Raw genomic sequence first — 19,034 nt, 5'->3', positions numbered from 1 at the left:
GACTGAAATCACATTTGAATGTGAATGCGTTTCATGCAGAGCTCGACGTCCTCGGTTTGGTTTAGGGGGTGGAGCTACAAAACTGTCATTCTCACAATGGTTGGCAGAAGATGAATTGTCGCTGTCAGTGTACTGTACAGAGCTGTCACCTATCCTCTCAGTTATAAAGGGAAAGCTAGCGGGATTAGCGTTGCTTTTTGTGTGCCCAATTAATAACGTTAGATCTCCTCTACCGTGTCCACGGGAGGGTTCCCTGACCTCCTCATGAGAGGGGTGGGCATGGAAGGTGCAGTCCTGTACTTGCCTGACTGTTTCTCCCTTGCGGAGATGGACCACCGTTGGGACGGAGTCCCCCCTTTCCCTCTCCAGGGAAGAGGTGGGCAAACCATTGCATGGGTGGTCAACAGCACTGCAATCTGAGGAGACTGACGAGTCTCCATCAGAGCAAGCTGTGGAACCGGGATCTGACAAACCCGAATCAATTTGTGACCCCCCTTCCCCTGCCTTGTGGTGTAAGGAGGAAGCAGGAGAAGTTGGAGTTGGGCAAGCCTGAGAAAGCAGGCTTACAGAAGAGAGTGGATGTGGTAGCTTGTGGCATCCACTCTTCAACTGAAATAATTCCTCTCTGTAGGAACAAAGATCTGATTCGGCTGAATGCAGATCACGCAAGTATTGTACTGCTTTCTTGCCAACAGTTTGAAGCTCAAGTAAAACACTGGTGTGTTGTCCTCTGAGGTATGCCATCTCTGAGTCTAAGTTTTTGTTGCTCTGAAGAGCAAGACTAATCTGTCTGGCAAAATTCAAGACCAGACAACTTAGAATTGGGTCTTTTGAATGGTTGGGGGAGTGACCTTTCTCGTTGATTAATGAGAACATTTCTTTCCTACAATCAGTGAGGTTCATCTGATTCAGGAAAGCTATGTAGCCAGGTGCTAAACCTTGGGCTAAAAAGGAAAGGTACTCATCAATAGATATGGGTTCCATATCTCAAGCCAAATAAAGCTGAAAGCTAAAATCAGTAACTTAAGAGGGTACTCTTGAAGTTAACAATTTGACAAGGGCCTTGAGCTCCTAACAGTTGGCAATGAATTGTTTCCCAATATCACAATCCAACATACAAGTTGTGATGAAGGATAAAGAATTTAAAACGCTCTTTGAATATTCTCTATAACTATAGTACAAGGTAGCTATAGCATCACACAGGGACTCGAGTTGCACTAGCGGTACTGCAATGCAACAACAGCAAAATGAACAAACATATGGCGGATATTCAGACCGTAAAATAGGAACTGTGATGCTGATCACATTAATCCTAAATACCAGAATGTGATTGGTTGAAATTACAATAAAATTTGGATTTAAATGTAAAATTCAATTAATTATTAAAATTACTTTGACCAAGTAATTATAATTAATAATACAGTGCGGTTAATAATACTATTATTGATAATACGTATTATACCGGAAGGTAAATGCCAATCAACAAACTACCGTGTAAGATTACGAATGTAATGCCACAATGTTACACGAGGGGGCAGTATATTGAGAAAGCGGCTCATGCAGGCTTTCAAAAATGGTACAAGGGTGACATCTAGCGGTATTTTCAAAAAAATGCACTGGTGGCAATTTAGCTGAGAAAGAATGTCGAGAATTCGTTCTGGAGTCACGTGACATGAGCCAAAGCTCGTCTTTCTCACGCAGAGCTCCAAATTAGGAAGGGGAATTCGTTATGAAGTCACAAGACATGAAATTTGAGCCAAAGCTAGTCTTCCTCACACGGGGCGCCGAAATATGTAGGGGTCCTCGCACGGGACTCCAAATTATGTAGGGTCCTCGCACGGGCCGCCAAATAACGCAGGGATTTTACTCTCTACGAAACCGGGGCGCCAGTTAAACGTTGTGTAGCAGTATAACTGCAAAAAGTAATCAGTCTCATAAAATTACTATTATCAGGAATATCTAACCACAAATTTAGTATTTTAATTAATAATTAAAATAACCAATACTAATGATTAAACATACCGATAACCTGAAGGTTGGAAGTTCTTCGAAAGACTGCTTTAACTCGGCTCTCATGTCTATGCGATTCCAAAACGGACACCGGGGTTTAATAAAATATATTTATTAAACAAACATACAAACACATAACAGATAAACTAACGGGAAGTTAGTAAGGAAATTTAGTTTGGTATGTGTGTGTGCGTGTGTGTGCGTGTGTGTGGCGCGCGCAAGCGCGCGTGTCGCTAGAGTTCTGGGTGTGGTAATGAGTTAGAGTTAGCTGTGAGAAGGGACTACTTGCGTAGTTTTACTCTATATATGCGCAAAAGACGGCGAATCAATTCACGTACATATATATGTAGCTAACCAAACACATTACAATGGTTGGATGGTAAATATTGAAACACAGATTCACAAAAACAGTTAAGACTAAACTAAACACTGGCTATGCCTGAATGTTTGTTTTCTTACTGAGTCCATACGCATTGCTGGATCCAAAAGACATGCTGTCCTTGTAGAAGCGGCGATGGTGCTGTGAATGGTGTCCGGGAGAGTGGCGCAGGCTGGGGTGTTCCCGTCTTAGCAGCGCGTTGTCGTCTGATCCGCTGGTCCTTTTCCAGGTGTAAAAGTTCGTTGCTGTTTCGTTGTTGAGCTTTATTGGGGTAAACTGATGTAGCGTTCCGCGTACAACAATTTCCACTCACTATAGGCCACGTAGTTACCGCGAGGTAACTGGGTGTGTCCGTAGGCCTGGTAGTGCGCTGTGCAGCATTCAGCCTCTGTCCGAGTCTCGGAGCAGATGAGCTGAAGCGACTGGCCAAAAGGGGTGCGTCGAAGAGAAGAAGCAGAAGAAGAAGCAGAAGAGCCAGAAGAAGCAGAAGAGCCAGAAGAGAGATCCCAAGAACGTGTCTTGCTCTTATACGGGACCGTTTATTGCTCCCGCCATTACGGGATTGGCTGAACCAAGTTAGACGTCATTCGTGGTGGACGTCGCAGAATTTTCCTGTGGGAATGTGGAAGTTGTAGTCCCTACAAAAGTATGATATGTACCCTGTATAGTTTCAAACTGATTAACTGCTAAATTCTGCTAGAATTACACAGTGACCCATATGGAACCAGAGTTTAATAAAGCAGCCAGCTGGGGGGGGGAGGCGTCTCGAACTGTCAAGGACACGGGCAAAGCGAGATATGCCTGTACAGCTGATTTCTCCGGGACTCTCGATGTTTTATGCCAGAAGTGTATCTATATGCAAGTGACTTATAATCAATATATCCCATGTACGCTGCTTGTTATCAAATCAAATGAACCTAGAACATTAATTATAGCTGAGCTTATGAAAACGCAAGAAACCACAGTGAAAACTGTTGAAATGAGAGCAAAGAATGCAATGTACATTTACTCACTTAGAAGAGAATAATTAATCAAATGTTTAGTATGTCTGTATATTAGAAAAGAATATTAGAAGATAATATTAATCAAATGTTTAGTATGTCTGTATATTACTGCTGCTTAGTTCGTCTTATAAAAGCGAAAGATACAGAGTGACGTGTATGGATGACGTGTGTGTTAGAGGGGGGGCATCCAGTTCTGGAGAACTGATCCGGCTTTATGCGCTGCTGCTCATAAAGTCTGATTTTCCTGAAGAACTTGCTGCCGTGGTGTCGTCTTTTCCCTCGTGAAGATGTTTTTCGACAAATTGAAGATTTGGACTGTCGTTTCCTAGACACGACAGTCCGAAATTACCTATTGTACCTTAAAGCATGGAAGAGAGGTAGACTTAATTTACAAACCGAACATTAAATCTGCCCATGTATTGATCAACTAGTTCGCTAGGCAGATGTTTAAATTTCAGCTTTTCAGTCATTGCGGTTGCACTGATCATTTCATTTCTATACAGTGACTGGTGGCTGAGAGCCGAGATCCATGCACATTGCCGGCCATAGGCACAACGTTGGCAGACTTAAAATGTGTTTTTTACATGTTGACATTGCATTACTTTAATTTAATAACCATGCAGATGTTCCGATGGTTTACCAATGAATGAAAATAGGCCTAAAGATTATAAAATAAAATAAAAAACTTTATTGTTATCATCTGCCCGGAACGTATCTCTATTAAATCAATGATGTTCAGTTTACAAAATTTTGGTTTACGAACAGTTTCTCAGGAACATAACCCCTTCGTAAATCGAGGTATAACTGTACTTATATTCCTCCTATTTCATACACTTTATGTTGCGTTCAAATTCATCCAGGCATTAAATTGGGAACTTTGTTTTTCTGAGCATGTGTGGTCTGAACCCTCTGTGTCTCTACTTTTTCCAATATTCATATGCCTTCATAAAGGATGATGAAACTGACATACGCATTGATTGTGGTATGAAATGTAGGTACAGTGATTATTGTGGTGTGTGCAGTAGTTATATGAAAACTGCTATATGGTATCTTTTTATCATGGGCTCTCTTTAATGTGTGTCCACTGCAGGCAGCTCCTTCTCACTGCGCTTGGTCGACGGCACTGACCGCTGCTCTGGAAGGGTGGAGGTGTACTACGCAGGACAGTGGGGGACAGTGTGTGATGACGGCTGGGGTCTGAACGATGCCCATGTGGTCTGCAGACAGCTGGACTGTGGGGTGGCATTCCAAGCTAAGGGAACAGCTTACTTTGGGGAAGGTAATGGCCCAATCACGCTGGATGACCTGGGATGTTCTGGTTCTGAAGAGGCTCTGCACCAGTGTAGGCACCGTGGGTTGGGAAACCACAACTGCAGACACCATGAAGACGCTGGGGTCATTTGCTCTGGTAGGAATCTGCACACTTGCATTACAAAAAAATGTCATCATTTGCCATTCTCTGAAATATGAGTTCATGTTTATCTGACTGGAAGATCACTTTACTTTTATGAAGACTGCAACTTAAATAAATAAACTACAGTATATGTGTAAATGTGCTTTTAGGTGTTTTCCCTAAGCAAGCAATTGCAGGTGTCCAATTATCTTTGGTCCCTTAAAATGGGGGACTATATATAAAAAGGGATGTAATTCCAATACAGATCACCCTATATGGAAGTACATACCCTCAAATGAATGCCGAGAGACTGAATATGAGGTTAAAATGCAGTCTGTCACCTTTAATTTGAGGTATATTTTATTTCAAATTGAATGTGTTGGAGTACAGAGCCAAAACAACAGACATAGTACCCATGTCTTGTACCATATTGATATTAAACAACTAGCCCAAATGACCTAGGGACTGCAAAACTGCCGTTAACAAATCAAGAGAAATAGAAAGACAGTGGGCTCCAGAATTATTGGTTAAATTATTGATAAATATGCACAAAACATACTGTACACTAAAAAAGTCAAAAATAATAATAATAGTCTCAGCTTCTGAGAAGAGCCAACCAGATGTTCTGCCAAAAGTTCCTGGTACTTTGCTGAATTCATTGTGCCATTGATCTGAAATCGTACCCCTGGACCACTGGCTGCAAAATATCTCCAAAACATCAATGACCCACCTCCATATTTCATAGTAGGTATGGTGGACGGAAAGTCAAGTTGGACGGTCGCCTCGGTGTGTCGGTACGCGTTATATTTTCTTGTTTTGTTTGTCTGTTTGTTAGTGTTTTGCGATAATTCTGGGAGCTTGTACACCAGAGAAGAGCTCATGAACATCAGGGCTACAACCCCTACAGATTTATTTCCCACATTCATCGCAACATCTGTGGAACCACTGAACATTGTGGTCAAAGGTGCGCTCACTTTTGTACATACAGTGAAACGCCGGAGGAGAGGAAGACGCGCTGGTGTGCTTGTGCGTCTCCGCCGACGTGGATATCGCACAGCGTTACCTGGAATATTTCTCTAACGTGCGTTCACTGGGAAACAAACTGGATGAGCTACTGTTGGATAAAAACAGATACTTTTTTTGTGCTTCACGGAGACGTGGCTGTGTGGATTGATACCGGATTGTGCACTGCAGCTGGCAGGCTTCCAACTTTTCTAAGCGGATCGTGACACAGAACTTTCCAGCAAAACGAAAGGCGGAGGTTCTTTTGCAGTGGCTGGTGTAATGATGTCACAGTGATCCTACAACACTGTTCTCCTGATCTGGAATCTTTTTTCTTAAACTGCAAACCCTTCTACTCCCCCCGTGAGTTTGTTTCATTCATACTGGTCAGTGTTATCACTCCACCGCAGGCTAACGTGCAGGAGGCACAGCGCATGCTCGCCGATCAGATACTGTGTGTGGAGCGGACAAACCTGGACTCTTTAGTTATTGTCCTCAGCGACTTTAACAAAGGAAACCTCAGCCATGAACTCCCCAAATACAGACAGTTTATTAAATGTCCGACCAGAGAGAAGAACATTCTGGATCACGGTTACACCACAGCAAGCAGTGCTTATCATGCCATCCCCCATGCTGCACTGGGACTCTGACCATGTCATGTTCCACCTGATTCCTGCATACAGGCAGAAATTAAAGCTCTCTAAACCTGTTGTGAGGAGAAATGGACCAGTGAAGCTGTGGAGGATCTTTAGGCATGTTTGGACTGCACCGACTGGGATGTTTTTAGGACTGCTACCAACAATCTGGATGAGTACACAGAGTGTTTAAAGTTTAGCAAGGAGGTGCGAGAAGCTAAACGACTGTACTCAGAGAAGCTGCAACACCAGTTCTCAGCCAATGACTCTGTCTGGAAAGGGTTCAGACAGATCACCAACTACAAAACAAAAACCCCCAACTCCATGAATGGACACTTGCCACATACCAGATTGCTTCAAGACCTCCACCATCATCCCAGTCCCCAAAAAGCCAAGGATCACAGGACTGAATGATTACAGACCCGTCGCCCTGACCTCTGTGGTGATGAAGTCTTTTGAGCGCCTTATGCTGTCCCATCTCAAATCCATCACAGACCCCCTCTTGGACCCCCTGCAGTTTGCCTACAGAGCTAACAGGTCTGTAGATGATGCAGGAAACATGGCTCACCACTTCATCCTACAGCACCTGGACTCTGCAGGAACCTACACCAGGATCCTGTTTGTGGATTTCAGTTCTGCCTTCAACACAATAATGCCAACTATGCTACAAGACAAGCTCTCCCAGCTGAACGTGCCTGATTCGACCTGCTGGTGGATCACAGACTTCCTGTCTGACAGTAGGCAGCACATGAAGCTGGGAAAACATGTCTCTGACCCCCTGGACCATCAGCACCGGTTCCCCCCAAGGCTGCTGTTTTTTCCCCTCTGCTCTTTCCCTGTACACCAACAGCTGCACCTCCAGTCACCAGTCTGTCAAGCTCCTGAAGTTCGCGGATGACACCACCCTTATTGGACTCATGTCAGGTGGGAGATTGACCATCTGGTGACCTGGTGCAGTCAGAACAACTTGGAGCTCAATGCTGTGAAGACAGTGGAGATAGTTGTAGACTTCAGAAAGAACCCAGCCCCACCCGCCCCCATCACCTTGAGAGACTCCCCTGTCAACATTGTGGAGTCATGCCGCTTTCTAGGAACCATCATCTCCCAGGACCTCAAGTGGGAGCTGACCATCAGCTCCCTCACCAAAAAAGCCCAGCAGAGGATGTTCTTCCTGTGGCAGTTGAAGAAGTTCAACCTGCCAAAGACAATGATGGTGCACTTCTACACTGCCATAAAGTCCATCTTCACCTCCTCCATCACCATCTGGTATGCTGCTGCCACTGCCAAGGACAAAAGCAGACTGCAGCGTATCATCCGCTCTGCAGAGAAGGTGATTGGCTGCAATCTGCCATCTCTTCTTCTTGTATGCCTCCAGGACCCTGAGGCGTGCAGGAAGGATTGTGGCTGACCCCTCTCACCCCGGAGTGTTAGAAACACTTCCCTCTGGCAGGAGGCTGCGGTCCATCAGGACCAAAACCTCTCGCCACAAAAACAGTTTCTACCCATCTGCAGCTGGCCTCATCAACAAGGCCCGGGGGACCCCCCACTGTCACAGAACCCTTACACCACCCCAATACACACGTTATATCAATGCACTGTCTCCCTGTGATCAACGTCAACAAGGCCTGGGACCCCCCATGGTCACAGACTCTTATCCCACCCCCATAGACTTTAGATTTTGCACTTTAATAATATTTCACATGCCCCCGCTTCAGTATCATCTTGTATTGTAAATATTTATTTTTATTTGTATCTTTTTATTTATATTTACATTCCACTTTATTTTATATCTATGTTTCTATTTTTAGTATTTTTCTTTATGTTGTCTGCATGGGGATTTTGCATGCTTGTTACCTCATTTTTATACGTGAAAACAACATTTCATATCACAGCCCCTTACCCTTTCATGTTTAATACTTGTTTAATCTGACCCACTGTGTTTGGACTTTATTTGGATTCCCATTTTGTGATTTTGGATTTTGTTTTGATTTATCTGCTTTCTCTGACTGCCTTCCTGTTAACAATCTTTCACCTGTGACTATGGCCATGTTTTCAAGCTCGAGAGTGGAATGCTCCAGGATAGCCTACGTCATCCCCTTGCTGGCTGGGGGAGTGGGGCACCCTACTGGCTGCCCCACTCCCCCACTAACTACACAGATAATGGTAGAAATAATTGTTATTTTATTGTATTCCAGTTTGGACAGCTGTTGGATTATTTTAGATAAGATTATAAAAGGCGGGATCATGAGCTTAATTATACTGGATTGTGTACTAGTACCAATGTAAAAAGCTGGACTGTGTGGCTACTCACACCAGCTCTGCCCTATCCTATGTTTTAGGTTGGGTGCAGTGTGCTGTCTGTCATGCTCTGAGCACTCCCTGACTGTCCTCAGTGGCAGCAGCTCAACACCTCAATCTATTAAGTTACATTACATTACATTACATTATTGGCATTTGGCAGACGCTCTTATCCAGAGCGACGTACAGTTGATTAGACTAAGCAGGAGACAATCCTCCCCTGGAGCAATGCAGGGTTCAGGGCCTTGCTCAAGGGCCCAACGGCTGTGCAGATCTTATTGTGGCTACACCGGGGATTGAACCACCGACCTTGTGTGTCCCAGTCATTCATCTTAACCACTACGCTACAGGCCGCCCGTGAGTGAGCTGTGTGTTGCCTTTGGTGTGCAGTGTTTTCCTGCATTTACTGGGTTTGACAGAAGTGAATATTTGGGTGCCATTCCCTTTTTTAATGGGGATATTGTTTGCATTTAATACATTGAAGTGTATTAAAGGCAAAACATATCCCCCATGATATGTTTGATTTTTCATAGAAACACCCATTTCTGAGAGTTGTGTACACTTTCTATTGTCTGAACTCTGTATTGTTAACAGTGTTTATAGGTATTCATAATATACTTTAATGTGTGTCCACTGCAGGCAGCTCCTTCTCACTGCGCTTGGTAAATGGCCCCCATCGCTGCTCTGGAAGGGTGGAGGTGTACTACGCAGGACAGTGGGGGACAGTGTGCGATGACAGCTGGGGTCTGAACGATGCCCAAGTGGTCTGCAGACAGCTAGACTGTGGGGAGGCTCTAGATGCCTATGCATCAGCCCACTTTGGGGAAGGTAGCGGCCCAATCACACTGGATGACCTGGAATGCTCTGGTTCTGAAGTGGCTCTGCACCAGTGTACCCACAGTGGGTGGGGAAACCACAACTGTATACACTATGAAGACGCCGGGGTCACCTGCTCTGGTAGGCATCCCTGCACTTTCATTACTGCATTGCAGTTTTAATGTTTGTTGCATCTGCATTCTCTGCATTCTGAGGAAAACATCATCTGTAACATATGCTAGGTGGTATGGACCAGATACACCAGAATACACTAGATTACTAAAGGGGAGGCAGAAAGTTGCTGGAAAATAACAGTGAATAACTACACATGAGACCATATACTCCTGTATGTGGTCACCTGGAACAGGGACTAAATTAAACCAGCTGTTTAGGGTTTTACTTCACGCAGTTATCCAGCTAACTCAGTAATCCTGCTTTGTGAAACAGGACCCTGAAATAACTGTTAATTCATGGAAAGAGTAAACATGTATTAATAATCAATGACAACAGTATACAACCAGTACCCAAATTATTCAATTACAATCATATATACAAGGTATTCACTCAGTCCCAGAATATTTCACTAGGTAGGTGGGTGGGTGGGTGGGTAGGTAGGTAGGTAGATAGATAGATAGAGGTCTGAATTGCTTTTAGTCTTGAAAAGTATTCAGTCATTCAGTCAAGTCATGTTGTTTAACAAATCTAAATAAAAATACCAGGAAATAGAAACTCAATTGCCTTCAGTGTATAGAAAAACCGAGGATTGACCTTGGCTGTTCCATTACTTTTGGAGGGGACTGTATATGTTTCTCATTCCCCTTGTTCACCGGGTCTTTCTCTTACCTATGAGGCCACCAGCGCTGTGTTTTCTTGTGCTTCACTCTAGTTTTCTCCTGGGTTCCCCAGTGCAGTTTTCCCTGGTTCTCTGTGTTTCTTCTTTCATGTTTACTTCTTCCCCTTGGATAATTTTTACCCTTTCATCAGTAAATATTCTTTGTTTTCATGACTGCACTCCTATGTCCATGTATGTTTGGGTCCACATTCCTGAGCCTCGCTACTATTAGGCATATTTTTTTTTTGTTGCTCAAAATTATGATTCAAGGTAAATTATGATCATATGTAAAGCCTCTGGATTTATAACATTGCACTACAAGCTGCTTGGAGAAAAGAAGTGTATTTTCTTGCTTACAACCATGAACCCTTTTATGTCCCTGGACTAGCCATGGTAAAGCTAGCAGGTCGTTGGAGTTCTATAATTATCTAGATTCACTGCACATGAATCTGAATGAGCCACTCAAAAACCTCAACACAAAATGTAATAATTATTTATTTTTTAAATCCAGAATTATGAACCATTCCTTTAAAGTGCCCACTGATCTCCACCAGAACAATAATCTCTGCCTTTTTCCTTCACAGGCAGCTTTGCCCCGTCCAACAGTGAGTAAATGTGATCTTCCTCACAGGGCTGGGAGGGGAGAGTGCATTTTCAATCTCTAAATTTAACAACAATGTTAAGTTCAAAAATGTTTTAAGTGAAATGTTTGCATTTGCTGAAAGCCTCAAAAGATATGAAATTAAATTGATCAGCCCTAACACTAACATCAGCCTGCTCTCCATCAAGGTATCAGCACAGACATGCATAATGCCTACTGTACGTCAAACATGTGCTCACCACTGGGCAGGTGGTTTAAGATTCAAACCTCTCAAATAATTGATAATTGTAAACGTTTGAACTACAAACGTTTGGACTGACAGATTTACTATCTTTACTAATTGTTGAGACTTAGTGGCGTTGTGAACGCAGCCCATAAATGACAAGATGACACAAATGTTCGTTGAAAATGTATTTCCTCCTGTACACAAGCTAACATAAGCTGTTTCCAAACTGCACACAAGCTAACATAAGCTGTTTCCAAACCGCACATGAGCTAACATAAGCTGGTCTTTTGGTTGACTGATACACGGCTAGCTGAACACACAGCTTGCTGAACAACAGCGTGCCGGATGACGAAATGCTGACCACGACTGTGGGGCCTTACTGGCTGTACACGTGCTGTACACGTGCTGCGCTGAGCAGTAGTGAGCTGTAGCGATCGTTCTGAGCTGGTTCAACCTGCATGAACATATATACATTTCCATTTAGTTCAATTACCAAGTGCACCACGCACTTATACATTTTTCTTAACATCAAATATCTAATTTACAATGCATCAAATGAAATTCACATCGGTAATAATAAAACAAACAACATTACATTTTACACGCGTTTTCCCGACTAAACGAGAGCTACCGCCATTAGCTCAGTTGCGGAATTATACAAGAATCTACCAAGCTCATTTAGCTTCGTACAAACATTCAAACTCGATCTAACATTTGTATATATAATACTCGGAATTCACATACAATTACAAACAGTGTACTTACAACGTTTCCACTTTATCGCATTTAAATTAACACTTGTTTTCTCGGGAGCTCAGGTGGGCATACAATTATCCAACTACATAATCTTAGAGTTGTGCACTGTAAATTGTCCTGGCAAAATTTAATATTAAAGTCAAAGGCAATGTACTTTTTTTAAAGCATGCTTTATTTCCAATATGTGTCTTATTTGGGACCACATACCTTGTATCACTCTTTGTCAACAAAGTGTGTCGGTACGTAGCATACAGTTTCTAAAATAGTGTGATTAATTGATGGATCCTGCATTAAAGTGTATATTGTAGAGTGTGGAGTGTATTATATTATCTCATTCATATAGGCCTAGTGTACAGTGCATCCAAAAGTATTCACAGCGCTTCACTTTTTCCACATTTTGTTATGTTACAGCCTTATTCCAAAATTGATTGAATTCATTTTTTTCCTCCAAATTCTACACGCAATACCCCATAATGACAACTTGAAAAAAGTTTTTTTGAGATTTTTGCAAATTTATTAAAAATAAAAAACTAAGAAATCACATAAGTATTCACAGCCTTTGCCATGAAGCTCAAAATTGAGCTCAGGTGCATCCTGTTTCCACTGATCAACCTTGAGATCTTTCTACAGCTTAATTGGAGTCCACCTGTGGTAAATTCAGTTGATTGGACATGATTTGGAAAGGCACACACCTGTCTATATAAGGACCCACAGTTGACAGTGCATCATCTGAGTCAAAGGAATCATCTGTAGACCTCCGAGACAAGATTGTCTCGAGGCACAAATCTGGGGACTCTTCCTAGAGCTGGCCGCCCGTCTAAACTGAGCAATCGGGTGAGAAGGGAGGTGGCCAAGAACCCGATGGTCACTCTGTCAGAGCTCCAGCGTTCCTCTGTGGAGAGAGGAGAACCTTCCAGAAGGACAACCATCTGTGCAGCAATCCACCAATCAGGCCTGTATGGTAGAGTGGCCAGACGGAAGCCACTCCTTAGTAAAAGGCACATGGCAGCCCGCCTGGAGTTTGCCAAAAGGCATCTGAAGGACTCTCAGACCATGAGAAACAAAATTCTCTGGTCTGATGAGACAAAGATTGAACTCTTTGGTGTGAATGCCAGGCGTCATGTTTGGAGGAAACCAGGCACCGCTCATCACCTGGCCAGTACCATCCCTACAGTGAAGCATGGTGGTGGCAGCATCATGCTGTTGGGATGTTTTTCAGCGGCAGGAACTGGGAGACTAGTTAGGATTGAGGGACAGATGAATGCAGCAATGTACAGAGACATCCTGGATGAAAACCTGCTCCAGAGCGCTCTTGACCTCAGACTGGGGTGACGGTTCATCTTTCAGCAGGACAACGACCCTAAGCACACAGCCAAGATATCAAAGGAGTGGCTTCAGGACAACTCTGTGAATGTCCTTGAGTGGCCCAGCCAGAGCCCAGACTTGAATCCAATTGAACATCTCTGGGGAGATCTGAAAATGGTTGTGCACCGACGCTCCCCATCCAACCGGATGGAGCTTGAGAGGTGCTGCAAAGAGGAATGGGCGAAACTACCCAAAGATAGGTGTGCCAAGCTTGTGGCATCATATTCAAAAAGACTTGAGGCTGTAATTGCTGCCAAAGGCGCATCAACAAAGTATTGAGCAAAGGCTGTGAATACTTATGTACATAAGTAGTTTTTGATTTTTAATAAATTTGCAAAAATTTCAAAAAAACATCTTTCATGTTGTCATTATGGGGTGTTGTGTGTAGAATTGAGGAAAAAAATTAATTTATTTCATTTTGGAATAAGGCTGTAACATAACAAAATGTGGGAAAAGTGAAGCGCTGTGAACACTTTCCGGATGCACTGTATGTTATTCTGGTGTGTAGAAGCAGATATAACCAGTTAAACCAGGCCTAGATGAGATGGTATTCTTAAAAACGGTGCCCAGGCAATATTAGTTTTTGTCAGGGTATGGGGGACAGAGGAACCAATTGCAGACTCAGGTAGGAAAATAGCAGGTTTAATATCCAAAACGCAATCCAGAAACAGGCAATCGTAAAATCCGGGCAGCCTGGTACATACAGGGCACGCAGAAGACTGGTCAGATCACAGGCAGAATTCAAAAACAGGATCCAAAAACACAAAGTCGAAAGCCAGGCAGGGAATCAAACCAGGAATATCCAAAAAAACAGAACAGACCAGACGGAATACATCGGTGAAGGCAAGGGACATAGTAGGCTAGAACCGGGGACAGGAAAATACAGGGACAGACTCAGGATACAGGGTATGACAAACTAGCACACTGAAATGAAAATGACAGGCTTAAATACACAGGGGATGGACAGACAATGAGACACAGGTGAGCTGAATGACAAAAGACAGGAAGGAAGTACATATAAGGAGTGGGGAGGCGGAGACATGAAATTAAACACAGGTGGAAATAAATTAATGAGGGAATGGAGCAGGAAACGGACTACGGAAAGCACAGAGGTAACAAAAGCCAAAAATGCAGGGGAAGACAGAAAATCATGAATCAGAAAACACAGAACCTGAAAAGATTTCATATAAAGGTTGGATGGTTGACCTTTAACAGAAGAAAACAAAGATCTAACAGGGGGAACTTCACTAGCTGACACCTACACTCAGCAGGTGTTATCACACAGTCACTAACGGTGAAACATATTTTCTGCACACATCATAATTTTCAGCAAATGTAAAAATTTCACTTAAAACATATTTTTTGTGAACTTTTTTTACAACTGGGAGGTTCAATTAATACTTGATTGGTCATTATAAATATGCATTAAAAAGAAAACCCATGGCTGAGAACTTGGCTGAAAGAATCTATTTGGCCCACTAGCTAACTGTTTCGCTGTAACTGCCCCCATTTCTAACACGTGGATGCCATCTACTGGCAAAAAGTGTTTTTTTTTTTCTTTTTTCTTGGTTGAAGTGTTTTCTCAGCAAAAGGTTTTGTGGTAACACTTTATGATAACGATCCCTTATAGATCATTTATAAATTACTAGTTCATGATGATCTAATAGTTAACAAATGATTTAAATACACTTGTAAATGATGAATAAATCATTTGTTTATATATAGATAATATGTTGTAAGTCATGAACTAACGAATGAACTAATCATGAATAAAACATACGTAAATGATTTGTAAACAATTAGTTATCATGTTGACTAAACATTCACAAATAATCTATAGCTGATCTATGAAACATTATTTGTAAATAATGGTGTGGCCAGCAGGAATGCTGCCATTCACTTTGCTCCTGCGAAATGGTTGACGCTCAGCAAGTATGGGCTTGGTTATAAGTTTCTGCTGGAAATAGGTGGCATTTGACGCAGTGATGTTTGGGAGGCCATCTTTCAATGAGACTTTAACCATGCAATTAAACCACACTCATTGCAATGACTAGGTGGTTGCCTCCTCTGCTGGCTAAATTTCCTGTGCCTCTCTCAACCTGTTACCTAATCATTCCCTGATTTAATTAGCTAAACATCATTCTCTCCCTCTCCCTCTCTGTGGCATGTGTTTGATGCAAAAACAGTTTGTAAAATAAGTTTTCAATCTACAGTTCGATACACAAATGCAAGTCCTCCTAAATATATGTAATCTTTTTGAAGAAAGCAAACAAACTTGCCTTTATTAACTTTAATAATCAACAAATAATTTACAAATGACAACACATTTGTCATACTAGTTTAACCCTCATAATTGGTTTGTAGTTAACTTATGACACGTACAAATGATTTGCAAATTAGCTGTTCAACATTACATAATGTTACCAATGAGTAGAAAGTAATGCAAGCTCACCTAAAGTAGTACATTTGTAAACAAAGTATAAATAATGCAGCATGTACAAATGTCTATTATATTTGTGGACTACCCTTTTCAGTTGTTTCACTTACCAGTTTCTAATCTGTTACACATGACCTGTAAATGTATTAATGAATAATTTACTAACCATTTACAAAGCTTTTTGCAGCCCCTAATCTAAAGTGGGAACTGTTCTTAACTTTGTTATACACAGCATAACTTTCTCAGTTTCTCACCTGATAAGCACGATCAAGCAAAGACACAAAATAATGAAATGATTACTCATTTTATTGCATGAAATTGCAAAAACAATTTGACCCAAAATCACTTGAAATGAAATGAAATTCACTTTTTTGTACCAAAGTATCTGTATGTAGCACAAGAACAGGAGATGCAACGTATCAGACCCATGTTCAGTGTAGTTCGGTTAGAAAGACTCACGAGGATAAACCTTATACTTTACACCTATTTTACTTTGTACCTACTTTAAATTTGTACACATTTATACATTTATTACACAACCATTCACTGTGTAAACTGATTTATAATGTACACTCTATGAGCACTTTATTAGGTATTTATTAGACTTATTTTCTAGACTTCTACTGCTGTAGCCTATCCACTTAGAGTTATGATGCTTTGTGTGTTCAGAGATGCTCTTCTGCATACCAGTTTTGTAATGTGTGGTTATTTGCGTTGGCCATTCTCTTCTGACGTCTGTCATTAACAATGTGTTTCTGTCTATAGAACTGCTGCTTACTGGATTTGTTTTTAGTTTTTTTGCACCATTCATTGCAAACTCTAGCGACTAGTGTGTGTGTGAAAATCCCAGGAGATCAGCAGTTATCTGAGATACTCAAAAACCACCCTGCCTGCTACCATAGTCAAAGTAACTTAAATAAAAAAATTTCCCCATTCTGATGGTGTAATATTCCCGAGTCTTGTCTGTTAGTTTAATATTGTTATTCTTGAATATTTATTCTTTTTCATTATTCATGTCTGGTGCTCTGTTTATTCATTCATATTTCATTGCATTCGTCTTCCCCTGTGATGTCCGTGTCTTAACGTATTCTGAGAGTCACTTCCCTGTCTGTGTGATTCACTATTCAGAATTTTCCGGTTTCCCATGAATCCTTCTCAGTCTTCTTTCGCTTACTTCCTGCTTTGTCTCCATTCATGTTGTAGATAGCACTAATCTACTAATAATAACTATCATAGATTTTGTACAATAATAATAATTATATTAACACACATTAACACATATTAACTGTCTGTCTAACTAACTACCTAACAGTCACTAGTTTTGGGTAATTAGAATTTAATCACGTGAACTAACATGCTAACGTTATCTCCAGTTTCAATTCTGCTCTGTAATTCTGTAGTTCTCACCTGCTTGTATTACTACCCATTCATGTTCCTCGCCTATTATGTATTTGTTAAGCCCTCCTCACTCCCTTGCCACGCCTAGTATGTCTCTTCCCTTCGTGTATTTAAGCCCTGTCTTCAGTCATACTTGTTGTCAGAACATTGATCAAATTCCAGTACCGATTACGAGTAAGCTTGTTATTTTGAGATTCCTGAAGACAACCCTTTGCCTGTTTTTTCCAGTATGCCTTCCCCTCTAGTTTTGTTTCCTTTGGTTCTGATTTCATTTCTGCTTTCGTCAACTTTGTTTTTGCCTAGCCCTTTTGTACCTTAGCTTCCTGATTTCCTGGATTCTTGACCCCTGCTTTTGTTTACGACTTTGCTTTTGCATCTCGATCTGGCACTGTGTCTCATGATCTCTTGGCGTGTGACTTGGACTGAAATGAGGACAATGTTTTTGAATATCCCTTGGTCTGCGTTTGGGTCTTTGGAACCGTACATAACAATACAGGGATGTTCTGTTGAAGGGCATACCATGTTTAGCTGAACAGGTGAGTGCTGGGTGGGGGCAGCAGTTGATTGGCAATATACAGTTTATCTGTTATGTTTAGGATAATTTCATGTTTAAATGCTTATCATGGGAAGGTTTATTTTACCAAAACTTTGGTACAAAAAAGTTAATTTCATTTAATTTCAAGTGATTTTTAGTTGAATTCTTTTTGCAATTTCATTCAATATAATTAGTCATCATTTCAGTGTTTTGTGTCTTTGCTTGATCGTGCTTATCAGGTGAGAAACTGAGAAAGTTATGCCTTGCATAAAAAAGTTAAGAACAGTTCCCACTTTAGATTAGGGCTGCAAAAAGCTTTGTAAATGGTTAGTACATTATTAATTAATACATTTACAGGTCAGATGAGAAACTGGTTAGGGAAACAACTGAAAATGTCCACAAATCGCTTAGACATTTGTACATGCTGAATTATTTATACTTTGTTTACAAATATTCTACTTTAGGTGAGCTTGCATTACTCTCTACTCATTGGTATTTACAAATGGTTACTGCATATTAACTAACATTATTTAATGTTGAACAACTCATTTGTAATCACTTTTACATGTCATAAATGAACTACATACCAATTGTGAGGGTTAAACTAGTATGACAAATGTGTTGTCATTTGTTAATGATTTGTTGATTATTAAAGTTAATAACGGCAAGTTTGTTTGCTTTCTTCAAAAAGATTACATATATTTACAGGGACTTGCATTTGTGTATCGAATTGTAGACTGAAAACTTATTTTACAAACAGTTTTTACACCAAACAAATGCCACAGATTGGAGAGGGAGATAATGATTTTTAGCAAATTAAATCGGGATGATTAGGTGATAGGTTGAGAGAGCCACTTTGGAAATTTAGCCAGGACACGGGGAACCACCTAGTCATTGCAATGAGTGTCATTGTCATGGTTTAATGTCTCATTGAAAGATGGCCTCCCAAACATCAAATGCCACCTACTTCCAGCAGAAACTTCTCTAATTCTTCTTCTTCTTCATAATTCATTCCAACTACCAACAATCATTCCATGGTCAAAGTCACTTCGATCACATTTTACCCCATTCTGATGGTTGATGTGAACATTAACTGAAGCTCTTGACCCATATCTACATGACTGTATGCATTGCACTGCTGTCCCAAATGACTTCCTCCAGTGGGCAACTAATACGCTCTATCTGCTTCTTTCACAGACAACCCAGCCATCACCCAATCCACAGCATCTTCCATGTCCAACAGTGAGTCAAAGTGGTCTTTGTTACAGGGGTGGGAGGGGATTATGCATTTTCATATTCTAAATGTAACTATGAAATTGAAGTGAGTCATGAAGCTCTTCCCAGGTC

At 41.4% G+C, this 19,034-nt stretch overlaps 1 protein-coding gene across 1 annotated transcript in view; it reads left to right on the top strand.

Annotated features, from left to right (window-relative positions):
• LOC133138578 (deleted in malignant brain tumors 1 protein-like) overlaps positions 1-19,034 on the top strand; it is a gene marked incomplete at its 5' end in the record, with an annotated part of 212,986 nt that overhangs the window by 28,091 nt on the left and 165,861 nt on the right. Inside the window, 3 exons of the mRNA XM_061257458.1 lie at positions 4,484-4,801; positions 9,361-9,678; positions 18,522-18,528. Of these exons, the coding sequence (XP_061113442.1) occupies positions 4,484-4,801; positions 9,361-9,678; positions 18,522-18,528 (643 nt within the window). The remainder of the gene's footprint in view (positions 1-4,483; positions 4,802-9,360; positions 9,679-18,521; positions 18,529-19,034) is intronic.

The sequence above is a fragment of the Conger conger genome, chromosome 10 (assembly GCF_963514075.1).
Source record: "Conger conger chromosome 10, fConCon1.1, whole genome shotgun sequence".
In the NCBI taxonomy this organism is placed as follows: Eukaryota; Metazoa; Chordata; class Actinopteri; order Anguilliformes; family Congridae; genus Conger; species Conger conger.
The sequence above is the reverse complement of the archived record's forward strand: the minus strand, read 5'-3'. Positions and strand labels throughout refer to the sequence as shown.